This window comes from Oryzias latipes, chromosome 16 (genome assembly GCF_002234675.1).
Source record: "Oryzias latipes chromosome 16, ASM223467v1".
NCBI classification, from domain to species: domain Eukaryota; kingdom Metazoa; phylum Chordata; class Actinopteri; order Beloniformes; family Adrianichthyidae; genus Oryzias; species Oryzias latipes.
Genome location: NC_019874.2, coordinates 19,295,818 through 19,307,509, shown reverse-complemented (window position 1 = coordinate 19,307,509; position 11,692 = coordinate 19,295,818). Strand labels below are relative to the sequence as shown.

The 11,692-nt window shown below is 40.2% G+C and overlaps 1 protein-coding gene across 1 annotated transcript; it reads right to left on the bottom strand.

Annotated features, from left to right (window-relative positions):
• Positions 1-529: 529 nt before the first annotated feature.
• Positions 530-11,604, bottom strand: LOC101160262 (sphingosine kinase 2). The gene is made up of 8 exons (XM_011485353.3): positions 11,307-11,604; positions 7,676-9,120; positions 6,300-6,449; positions 6,108-6,202; positions 5,911-6,026; positions 4,961-5,164; positions 3,312-4,881; positions 530-2,535 (listed from the first exon to the last, which is right to left on the bottom strand). Exons 2-8 carry the CDS (start codon positions 8,136-8,138, stop codon positions 2,473-2,475), a joined length of 2,661 nt encoding a protein of 886 aa, XP_011483655.1. The 5' UTR covers positions 8,139-9,120; positions 11,307-11,604; the 3' UTR covers positions 530-2,472.
• Between the last annotated feature and the right edge of the window lie 88 nt (positions 11,605-11,692).

Sequence of the window (11,692 nt, the reverse complement as noted above, 5' to 3'; positions counted from 1 at the left end):
AATAGAAATATTATGTCGAGATGTAAATATTCCTTATTAAAAGTATGACTTAGTAAATAAAAGCCAGGTTTAATTTAAAAAAGCCTTGTGATAATATACAAAAAAAATCAATTAAAATAAATGAAACATTTAAAAACACTGATTTGTGGAGTTTATACATTGAAGCCATAATCTGTATTTTCCAAAAATTGAAATAAGGTAAACAATTTTTAGAACATTGTAGAAGAATGGTAAATACCACATTCAATTACTGAATGTGTTTAAAATTTGATTCACGAGTAAATTGTAAAATCTGTGTGAACGTCAATTACTAACTTTCTGATAAAGCTCTGTAAAAGTCTGCCTACCATCTGTTGGCTCTGGAACGCAAAATGAAGTCCTTTGGACCTTATGAGTCCACAAGTGAGTCCATGTCAAAGTCATAAACCTATTGAGTTTAGATCAGATTGTTTTCCAAACTAAGAGGCTATGAAAGATGCTTTAAAAGTAAACTGTTCAAATTAAGGAAGGGCAAAGTGATGCACACTTATAAGGCTTGCATATTTTATTGACAAAGTGTGACAAAAAAAAGACAAATTGATGAGCTACATTTATTTGAAAACAGAGCTAAAAACTGTACATTCTAATATGATTTCATTGGCTTAGTAATAATTACAATTTCTTTACAAGCAGCAAACTATAGACATCTTACTGGCATTGTCAAGGAAGGAATCAGACCAAACGTATGTTTAACACTATAACCCCATTCTGGCTCTAAACAACAACAGGATTAGAAAAGTAAGCTTTCATAGCCGGACTTTCAATGTGAACTAAAAAAGGTTTGGCAGATTTTAGAATTAAAGTGTGTGCAGATTCTCACATAATTCAAATTCACAAGAACAACCTGACATGCTGCACTTACATTATGTAGCTATGTAAGCACAAGGTTAGTATAGTGTTCTAGCTGCAATGTGAAGCAATAAACGTGTCAAAAATTTGACTCAATGTCAGAAATGAAGTTGAACCCATTAAGACCTAATGCAAAATACACATATTGCAGTTTCCATTATCTAAAGGGTACCTAGGAACTTACATTTCAAAAATTCATCAATTTAAAGACTTACTATAAAGATTTGGCCCAGCGTGGTATGCTGATTATGATTCAAGCAGTTGGCACATTATTTACTGACAGATCCGATGGCACATGCTGATGATTTATTCTCGAGTCCAACAAAGAATGTAAACAAGATTTACAAAAATTAAAACCTTATTATTTTTGAACAAGTACTGTAAAGAGTCTTTTTAGAAAATTACTTTTGTAGAAGTTCTGCACTGATCTATTTTTAGTGTCGTCTGCTTGCTTTCTCAACATTTGTGTAAAAAGTCCCGTCTTTCAACAGCCGTCAGTGAGAACATTGGACCAGAAAAAGTGCTGACATAATGAAGTCGATGATATGTGTTTCTTATTAGAGTTTCAAAGCCATTGCTGGTGAATCCACCTTCTAACATCCCCATATTATTCTGCCGGATGTCATCCTGATACAGTCTTGATTTAAGTCTGCTTCATTTTTAGATATTGTGCAAAACTGTTGTAGTAATTAATGGAAGTATGTGGCAGTAAACAGTAAATTAAAAATATTGACGTGTCACATGCAGGACTAAACAGGAGCTGACAGTTAAAATAAAATGAGCCTGGCGTTGGCAAAGAACCATACTTCATGGTTCTCATATTCAGTTTGTTATTACTGACATTAGTGCCTTACATCCACAGGTTAAGGAGGAAACAGAAACATCTACAAATGTTGCTGCATTACATCAACTTATTGGCATTAAAAGTGTATTTGCAGCCTCTGGTATCTCCGCTGCAGAAGATCTGAGCTTTTTGGTATCTAAATCACTGACAGAAGGACAAAGATCATTTCGATTTCTTACAGGAGAAAAAACAGGCAGAAGTATGCAGCTGAAGTGCCAGATAAGGCACTCCTTCAAAAGGTCCAAAGGTGTGGTACACTAAAATTTAGAAATAGGAGACGTTTAAGAACATCTTTCTCTGGACGTATATGTGTTTTTATGATTCAGTGTAAGGCAACAAACAAAACAAAAAAAAGAAAGACAGGTAGTGCTGTTCAGCATGCACACCATTATGCACGCCTTCACATAATTAATAAAAAAAAAAAAAAAAAAAAAAACATTCATCTGGTTTGCCCTCTTAGTATCCAAGCTGTGCAGTTTTCATGTTTCTTTTGGAACGCAGAAAGCTCCAACATCTGTGCAAAACTTACCTCCTTCCTCCATCTGCAAACGTATCCCTGCAGTTGTTCTTCAGTGATGCATGGCTCTGTGGGTTATCCCTTTCATAAAAAAACACTACTAATGCAGCTTCTGCAATCCAGGCTAAGTTTACGTGTTTAAGTCTCACTGTCCACCCAGCGCTAGATGCCGATGAAGGTAAAGTAGAGCGCTGATATGTCAATCGATTTCACCGATCCCTGATTAAAAGCTGGTAATCTTCACTCCGTAGTCTCCAACAATGAGACGAGCCATGGAAGGATGAACCTGTGAGGTATTAGGAGATTATAAAAAAATATGAGCCAATTATTATAAAGCTTTAAAAAACATGAATACATACAAGAACTAAATAGCCTAAAAGTCAACTTTAGCTTAATTCTAAACAATTTAATATTTGGCTCTAGGTATTAAAGGTTATATATTTTATCTAGATCCTAAAACAAGGCAAAAATAAATGCATAAACAAACAACATATGATTTATGATTTAGTTAGCATGTTTTGGTAATAAAACAAAACCATAAAAAAGCAATGCTTAAAAAAAAGTCAAAATAATCTAACTGCATTTTTTAAAAGAAACACATTTTTTTGTCTGATAAAATTAGTCTGCAACATTGTGGAAAAATGTTTATCCACCCTTAATTACAATGTTACTACTGCGCTTTGTGGACTTTTGTTTACGTACACCCCTCAAGGTCCTGCTTCTGAGTTCCAGTCATCTTTCGGTGGGAAAAAGGGGTGGGAGCAGACAAGATTTCTCTTCAACCCACTCCTTTTCAAGCACACTGTATTATTTTATGTCTTTTAAACCAGTGTGTGTTGACTTTTTCATTTGTTTTGTGTTTAAAATAAACTTAACTGAAACTGGACTTGTCCATAAAATTTTAACACCATGATCTTTTTTTTAATATTTGCTGATGTGTTGGTAATGACGGCCTTGTCTTCTACTTGTAATTTTTTTATACATACTAGAATAATGCTTCAGAGGCCACTGGGCAAGTTTAATTACATTTGTGAAATAGCTGAAGTTTCTAATCCTTCCTACCTGTGCCTGGAGTGGCCCATAAGGAACAAGTTCTCCATCGACGGTGAGCGTTCCTTTTGCAGATAGAGGTTGCAGCCTGAAGGCCTTGCAGGTAACGTGGCTCACGTACGGCGAGCTGACGGAGTGGTGGGTTCCTCTCTCCATGGCAAAGAACAATCTTAGTAGCGTGGCTCTGGAGATTCCTGCCCGCACAAATGTCAGGTGAATGAGCCCGTCGTCAAACTTGGCTTGAGGTGCGGCGTGAAGGTCAGCTCCCAGGTGGGTTTGATAAAGGGCCAAGACCAACACAAAGTCCCCTTCGATGGTCACCCAGTCTCTAGTGGGGAGGGGTTGGTCAAGAGGGGGTAACAAGTTGTCTCTCGGTAGATCTGGAGGCAACGTGACCAACGGGCGGTTCTTGAAGGGTCTGGCTGCTTCGGAAATGTCAAAGTTGAAAGATGAGGACGGTGTGCGGACAGACGGAGAGGGCGAGGAGGAATTTGGCGTGTTTGGACGAGGGTTAAGGTAATAGGATGAGTGTGGAGAGGCGCAAGAGGGGGAGGGCGGGGGAGTAGGAGACAGTGAAAGGGAAGGCATTTTAGGGGGGAGAGAGTTAGTGTGGGAGTGCTGCAGGAGTGACAGAGGTCTTGGACGGGAAGCGTTTTGGTTTTGGTCCAGGGCTTTATGCTTGAAAGAAAAGGGAGAATGACGAAAAGGAGAGGAGATGGTCAGAGATCGCTCCCGAGCCACATCTGTGTAAGGATCTTTCTGGAAGTAGGTTCCATTCAGATCTATGTCCTCCACCCCATCTGCTGTGCTTGAATCTGCGTCAGCCACCTTATGCAGAGGCTGACTCGACAGGTCGTTACAGATCTCACTGGACGGGGCTGAATTCTTCCTAACGCCCTGTCTGGCACGCTGAGGGTCGTCTGGGTAAGTGATGGACTCCTCTGTTTCTTCATCCGCCTCTTGCCCCATGTCCACCCCGTAGCCCTCATCTAGCTCTCTTGCGGCTAACGCTTCCTCTTCTTCAACAGAGTCGCCACTCCCTCCTCCATCCTGCCCTCTATCCTCCTCCATCTCAACAGACTCTTGTCCAAATGTTCCCTCGTCTTCAATTTTCTCCAACCTTTCTTTATTCATTTCATTCGATTCAGAACTTGTCCCGGACCTTTCTGAACAAGTCCTTGACTTGTCATCCTCTGCCTCCAGCTCCCCCTCCTTTTCCCTGTCCTCCGCAAGGCTGCTCGCCCTCACCACACCAGTTCCTCCCCCTCTGGCCCTCTCCCTTCTCCTCTCCCTTTCCCTCTGCCTCTCCTCCTTTTCCCTTTCTCCTTCACCCCTCCGCAGACTTCTTTGCTCGCTGATGCCCATGTCAGAGCAGGTGCGGTGTATGGGCAATCGGCAAAACCCCTCCAGGCCTTCAGTGATGCTGCGGGACAGGGGTCTCCTCGGCGGGGGGGTCGTGCCATCTGAGGATGAAGGGACGACAGAGGGAGGCAGAAAGGACAGGCGGCCTTTGTAGGATCGGAGCGAAGCTATGCGAACTAAAGTGCCCAGGGTGAAGCGGGCTGAGCCCAAGCCACGATATCTGAGAAAGGAAAGAGACAAAACACTAAACTGAAGCAGAAGCTTTTTTTTAAACTCAAAAGAGATAAACAATGTCCCACCTCTCACTTTCAATGTCTACATCAGACACAAAGCCCCAGGCAACAGAAAGAAAGGAAAAGACTCTCCTGGGTGCTGCAGGATGACTGTTGTTGGACGGAGCAGGGCTCGTTGTCACGGAGACCACGTCCATCGGTCGCACCCCGCCTCGACATAGCAGAAAGCAGCAGTTCAATAGGAGGGGCTCTCGAAGGCACATGTCATACCTAAGAATGAGATTTAAGATGGGAATCAGACTTTGTACCAGACTGTTCAGGGTTTTATTTTTATAACACAAAGAAAGAAGGGATGTTCACCACATTATTTTTTTATGCTAACATGAATTGGACACAAACACTGGATTTCCAGTTTGACCAATTTATCAACACAGGCTACATTTTCTCTTCAGTTAGCAGAACTGGCTTAATCTGGCCAAAGAAATCTACGCCTGTGATCTTTGCTCCCCTATTCTTCCTAGTTGATAACAGTTGATAACAAGAATCTTGGACTTATCTCCATGTAAAAAGATTTCCCTCCGTGTAGGTGATACAGTGTTATCAACATGTAACCAATCTGAGACAGCACACTATGAGTGAGAATATTTGTTGAAATGTTCCAAATATTACATCAATTCCTTATTTTTGGGGGTTTCAAATTCATTTTTGTAGATTAATAAATCCCAACTACTAATAATAATGAATGACTTAATTGAGTTTTAACAACTAATTTGTGAAAACTTGTTTTTTATAACCAAACAAAAACATTTTCACATGAAACTTCAAATTTGAACTCCACTGAATCGGGTCAAACTGTGACCTTGTGGATGAAAATAAAGATGATTTAGTATTTTGGCTGTGACTCTGAGCCCTAAGCGTCTGGCTTTTTATTTTGTTAACTTCCAAACTTTTGGCTTCCAGGGGGGTCTGACAGCAGATGTTGTGGATTTTCACAGGTAAATGAGAGATCTGCTCACCCTGCGTTGTGATTGATGGAACCAGCCAGCGCATTCCCGGAACCGCAGGGCAGAATGCCGACAGGTGTTTTTATTGCTTGTTCCCAGTCTGGACGCTCCATTAAACCATTAATTACCTACAAAAACATATAAATATATAATAGCCACATAAAGAAACTTGTTTTTTTTTTTTTAAAAAGGAAGGAGTTTAACCTCACCTCATGCAACAAGCCATCTCCAGAGACAATGACGATGCCATCCCAGTCAGAGAGGGACACTTCTCTGATGAGCTCTCTTGCATGATTCTGCCGTTCTGAGACAAATCCATAAAGTTAATGTCAATTAAAAGAGGAAAAAAACACGTATCTTTTTGGTTTTCTGCAAGAAACCCCTTCATAGTGTTAACTCACCAGTCTGTATGAGGTTGTAGCTGATATTGGCCTCTCTAATCATTGGCAGGATGTGGGTCTGACACCATTGCATTGCTTGGCCCCTTCCACTGAATGGATTCACCAATAACAGCAGCCGCCTGGGACGAGGTAGAAGACTTCTCGAAAATTCTGTATGACAAAGAAAAGACTTTATAAATAAAAGTGTTCAAACTGTACAGTAGTTCCCCAAATATCTGTACAGTATTGCATAGAAACTATGCTCTTGTTGTTGTTACGATCCTGGACTTTGTGTTCTGAGTTTCTTTATCTTAAACGGATCTATTTCATCTTCCAGGGTTATTATGTTGACAAATATCTGCTAATCATTTTGTTACAGTATAGAATGACTGCTTTTGTTCTGCACTTCAAGTTTAGTTCCCGTTTATTTTGAAATTTACAAAAAAATATGTCCAAAAGCAACGAATCCTCTCTTTTTTCAAGACTAGTGTCAAGATAATAGTGTTTCTTCTTATTCATTCCAATTTAAACCACTTTATTACCGAAGCATTAAATAAAAGTAGAACTTTAAAAATAAATAAAGGCCGAACAAGAAAAAAAACGCATGCACACGCCGCTTAGATGTGTGACAGTCCAACAAGAGGACAAGGTAACACCAACCATCAAGAGCAAACTCAGCACTTTCTTTCTACCTTTGATGCGTCATGATACAGACCATGTTGTCAGACCACATAAAAGGAGGAAATAATAAATCAATCGACTAGGAAGTGTAATTGTGTGTGTGTGTGGGGCATTAAAAATATTAGACGGTGGATCTGATATCTTTAGCCATTTCCAGTGCATCAGCCAAAATCTCCCCCGTTGTTTTGTTTTGGTGCTTTTTGTTCCCCCAATAGAAAACTGTGTTGTACCTACAGGAAGGTTTTTGGGGACGGAGTGACATTCAGCTATACTTAGAATGTGAAGCTCAAAGCAAAGCCAAAAGCAGCAAATTTGTCTAAGAGGTCACACATAAAGCTCATTTGTGTTCTACAAAAGCTAAACACTGACATGCAACCAGTGATCCTCATTAAAGTCATGCAAAACAATACATTGGTAGAGATCAGGATTCCACTGAACATATATTTGAATGCAGAATTTGTTAAACTTGATTATGGTACATACTTTATGTTTCAAAAGTGTATATAACTGCAATGACATCACTTAAAAGTTGTTATTTATGACCATATTTTTGTATTTCAACATCTTATGTTCACTACCTTTATATTCAAACTTTTTAAAAGGTCTGGGTCCTTTTAACAATATCATTAATGTCACCACGATGCAACCTTGAGAGACTTGAATCATTTGTGTTAGTTTCCGTAACAAAATGGTCAAAATGCGTGAAGCACACTTACCGGTGTCAGCAGTAACAGTCACCCCTCTGAGGAGACACTGTACAGCAGCAGACCACCTTTCAGCTTCAGGCCTGCTTTCAGCTAGATAGGCCCTCACCTGCCTGCGACGGGACACCCCTTTCCTTCGTTTCCCTGGGGGGTACCAGTACAACACAAACAGTGGGGGTGCAGGGGAGCGGGGGCAGCTGCACCCCACCAGCTCAGACAGAGGCAGCAGCAGTCGGGCTTCCTTCCCTGACTTTGGGGACAGCCTCTGAATGTGAATGTGGCTGTGCGTGAGAGTCAAGGCATAGTTGGACACTGGAGGAGATGTTGGGGATGCAGCAGGGGAAAGTCCTCCGAGGCCGCCGGGGCTGCTGGGACGGCTGTTACTGTTGCTGTTGGTGCCTGACCCCCAGCTAGCAAACTGGCCATGAAGCAGGGCTTCTGCTGGAGGCGACGAGGACGGTTCAGGGGATCGCATCCTTCTTCTTCAAGGCGATTAAACTTGCTTCTCAACAAACAAAGCAGACAAATTTCTGCAGTAATAAGCTAAAAAGAGGAATTTGGAAGCTCTTCAAGATTCACAGGAAAAAAACCAACAAAATCAATAAGGTTTCTGAACGTCTGATTAACCCTGAAGTCATAAAAAGTGTAATGTTCCAAAACTTCATCTGCTCCACAGACGAGATCTTCATTTGAAAAATAAAACTTCCAGTTTGATGAGGCATTTGGTCAGAAAAATCCTCCAGTGAAGGTGTGAAAAAACAAAACAACCAATCATGTCACAGAATCTAGCCATCCGAATTTTAACTGAAGGGTTTTCTGTTGCCACAGCCTCCTGCCAGTTAATCTAACAGAAACAGACAGGCCAAACTTCAACACAGCAGAGCTCAGAATGCACAGTCAGTCATTTAAACAAAAGGTTCTTCTCAACAGATGGCAGAAATACAAAAATCTGTAAATATGACAAGCTCAAGACACTTTTTAAAATAGTAATAAAATGCAAGAGCAGCTGTTTAACATAAACACACATTAAATAAACGGTGTAATTGTATAAAGCACAGATTAGTATCAATAGTATTAATTAAGACAAATTTTCAAAGATTAAACCAATACACAAGATTTTAAGTTAAGTACATTAGATGGCAAGTGAAGCCTGAAGTGTAATTGATGCCATAAACATATGAAGTGTAGATTTTTTTAAGACCTTTGATACCTCTATTGTGTTCTTAAATATCAGTTATGCATTAAAGTGAGATAAGAGGAGTGGCAAGGTCAGATGGCAAGACAGTAGTGTGGTACAATAAACTAAAACAAAAACAAAACATAGAACAACAGAAGGAAAAAGAAACTCAATGAAAACAAGGGAAAAAGGGCAAAGGACAGTTTGGGGTGGTCTTCAGTTTATGTCATCCTTATGTCCATGATTGAAGCCTTACGTTCCCTCCCACACATCTCTGTTCCTTTGATAAGAAAAAAAAAGAGAGAAAATGGCAATTTGTGAAAGTGAAGGCATTAAACAACCCTAACCCTGGGATTATATATAGAATTCTTCTGAAAGAATTGTAGCTAGAAAGCTTGTTGGGACATACACCATATATTTCTTCTTATTAACGCAAAGGTGGAATTTTTCAGCAAAAGAAAAACCTTTTTGTGTCTCATCTCTTTTAGAATCTCGGCATGAAACACAGAGAGAACCTTTAATCAGAAAGAGATTGTGATACTAGAGTACAGCAAGCCTATCATGCCCCTTGACCCAAGTCATATGTGTGCTGCTCTGACAATCACCAGCCTCAACTGAGCTGAGACAACAACTTTTTTCCAGATAAAGGTTTTTTGTATGAGAAGAATCACCACAATTTTGTTTGCCTTCCATGTTCAGCAATGGAGCACAAAGCATCTCTCACATACCAAATCCTGTTTTACAAAGTGCTGACATCTTTGTTTCTTCTTTTTTTCTGAAGTTTTGCAACATGCAGCAGTATTTCATATTAGTGACAAAGGTCGTGGTTCACAGTTTGATTTAAAAAAATACATTGTTTTAAAGTCCCACTCCGATCATCTATTGATCAATTTTAAAAGCAAAACCAAATGGTCTTTTGATAATAGTTATGCTTAGCCAAAATCTAGGACACAGTTTCTGGAGAGCAACAGTATATCATCAGAAATTCACTCCAAGTTGTGGCCAAGACGGTTGGCACAGAGTAGACCCTCCCTCATTTCCCATCATCCCTTTGTTTAAACTCTCTCATGGTAGCTTACAGCCCCTCAGAACCCCAACATAACTTTATAGGTGTAACAACAATAGCGAGCGATACTGGAGCTATCCAGTCATGCAGTTTTGAGCCAAACGCCGGCTCAGACGAGGAAAAGAAAGACGTACATGGATGTAGTCGCCTGCAACCGAATGCATGAGAATGGAGCGGAGCAGGGAGCTTGTGGCCCAGAAACTGCACCTTCTATGTCACACCTGCAGGTTTTTTCCGATGGCATTTTTTTTATCAGCTCCGGATTGACAAAAGAAATACTCAGAAATGCCCCTTTAGATACATTTTCTGTATGTGTGTGTGTGTCTATATATATATATATATGTCCTCAATCATGACAAAAAAAATGCTACAAGAACATGTTAAAAACACCACAAAAAAGAAAAAACAGAATTTGGGTTTGACAGAAAACACCTACATCTTTGCAACATGTTTTTTTTTCTGTCGAGATTATAATAAAGCCAGTAAAGTGAATCCTATTTAAACGTGAATCTAAAAGAATGTACTCAATTCCTGCTGCTTTGAGATAAACACCAGATTTGCCATTCAGGAAGTGCATACTCTTTAATGGAGAATACCAGTTGAAGATAGAATACCAGAGTAATTTCGTGCCCGAATGAAACCCGTCGATAAGCATCTCATTGATGTCTATTGTTACACCTTACGTCCTTCAAGTACAGGGCGGGGGCACGCAGAAATAATAACAGAAGTGGGCTAAATTTGTACCCAAACAATGAGGCTGTTGTGTGTGTGCTGTCAGCTCGCGGTGTGCGAGATAATTTATCCTCCTAGAGTTTATTGAAACACTTCATAGTGTTAAAACTGCTTCTCCAGAACTGCGTCGCCTTAGGAAATGGTTCCCCCTCAGTAAACTTTGATCGATGTCCAACTCAGACAGCTATCACTCTGACAGGACAGGTTCCTAGCAAGCTAGCTTACTTTTCTTAGAATGTCCTTAGAACTCACACTGGCTAAGGAGATGTTTAAGAATGCATAACCGGCAGGATAAGAGAAGAAAATAATGGCTGGGGGCACTAAATGAACATAAAGCAAATATAATACAACTCAACTTTGACGTTAGCTACTATCAAAACCCAGTTTAACACAAAAGATGGGAAAATTGTGCTACTTAATGCAACCCAAGTTTGAGACAACCAATAAAGCCATAATAATTGTATAACTTCGTAAATATACACATGGCATGTTTATACTTCAAAAGAAAACCCAACTGGATGAGCCTGTGTATGTTTGTTAGCATGTAGGCTAACAGGCTAAAACTATGGCTACTTTTCGGACCAAACTACTATTGATAACGAAGCAGCTGCTGGAGCCAAACAACCTTTAAAAAAAATTCAATGCTGTAATGGAAAAAACGCGACTACCTCATCTTGTCTCCCGTTCACGACGACAGCGAGTCGCTGGCTGTGAATGCTTTGGCTGCTCAGGAAGTGCCCCAAAAAGAAGCTGCAGCGACTCTTGAGCGGCGGAGAGGAAATCCAATGACGATAAGAAAAACACTGCAACACCCACCGACATTCTCCAATCATTGACTGAACACAACTTCCGGTCTAAATCATTTGTGTTGCCAGGCCAACGGTGGAATACCTATTACAGGACCTCGGAAATATTTACCCCGCGCGCGCTGGTTAGGAGTACACGGTAAAGAGTTATCAATCCAATGGCTTTAATCTACCAAAAATGACCTTTGTACTGCAAATTTAATGTAAACAGTTGAATGAAAAGTTCAATCAGGCACATAAAAGGACAC

Coding starts and splice junctions, on each gene's coding strand:
- LOC101160262 (XM_011485353.3), bottom strand. CDS start 8,138: ATGCGATCCCCTGAACCGTCCTCGTCGCCTCCAGCAGAAGCCCTGCTT. Junction 6,027..6,107: donor GAGATGGCTTGTTGCATGAG/GTGAGGTTAAAC, acceptor ATGTTTTTGTAG/GTAATTAATGGTTTAATGGA. Junction 4,882..4,960: donor GTAGACATTGAAAGTGAGAG/GTGGGACATTGT, acceptor TTCCTTTCTCAG/ATATCGTGGCTTGGGCTCAG.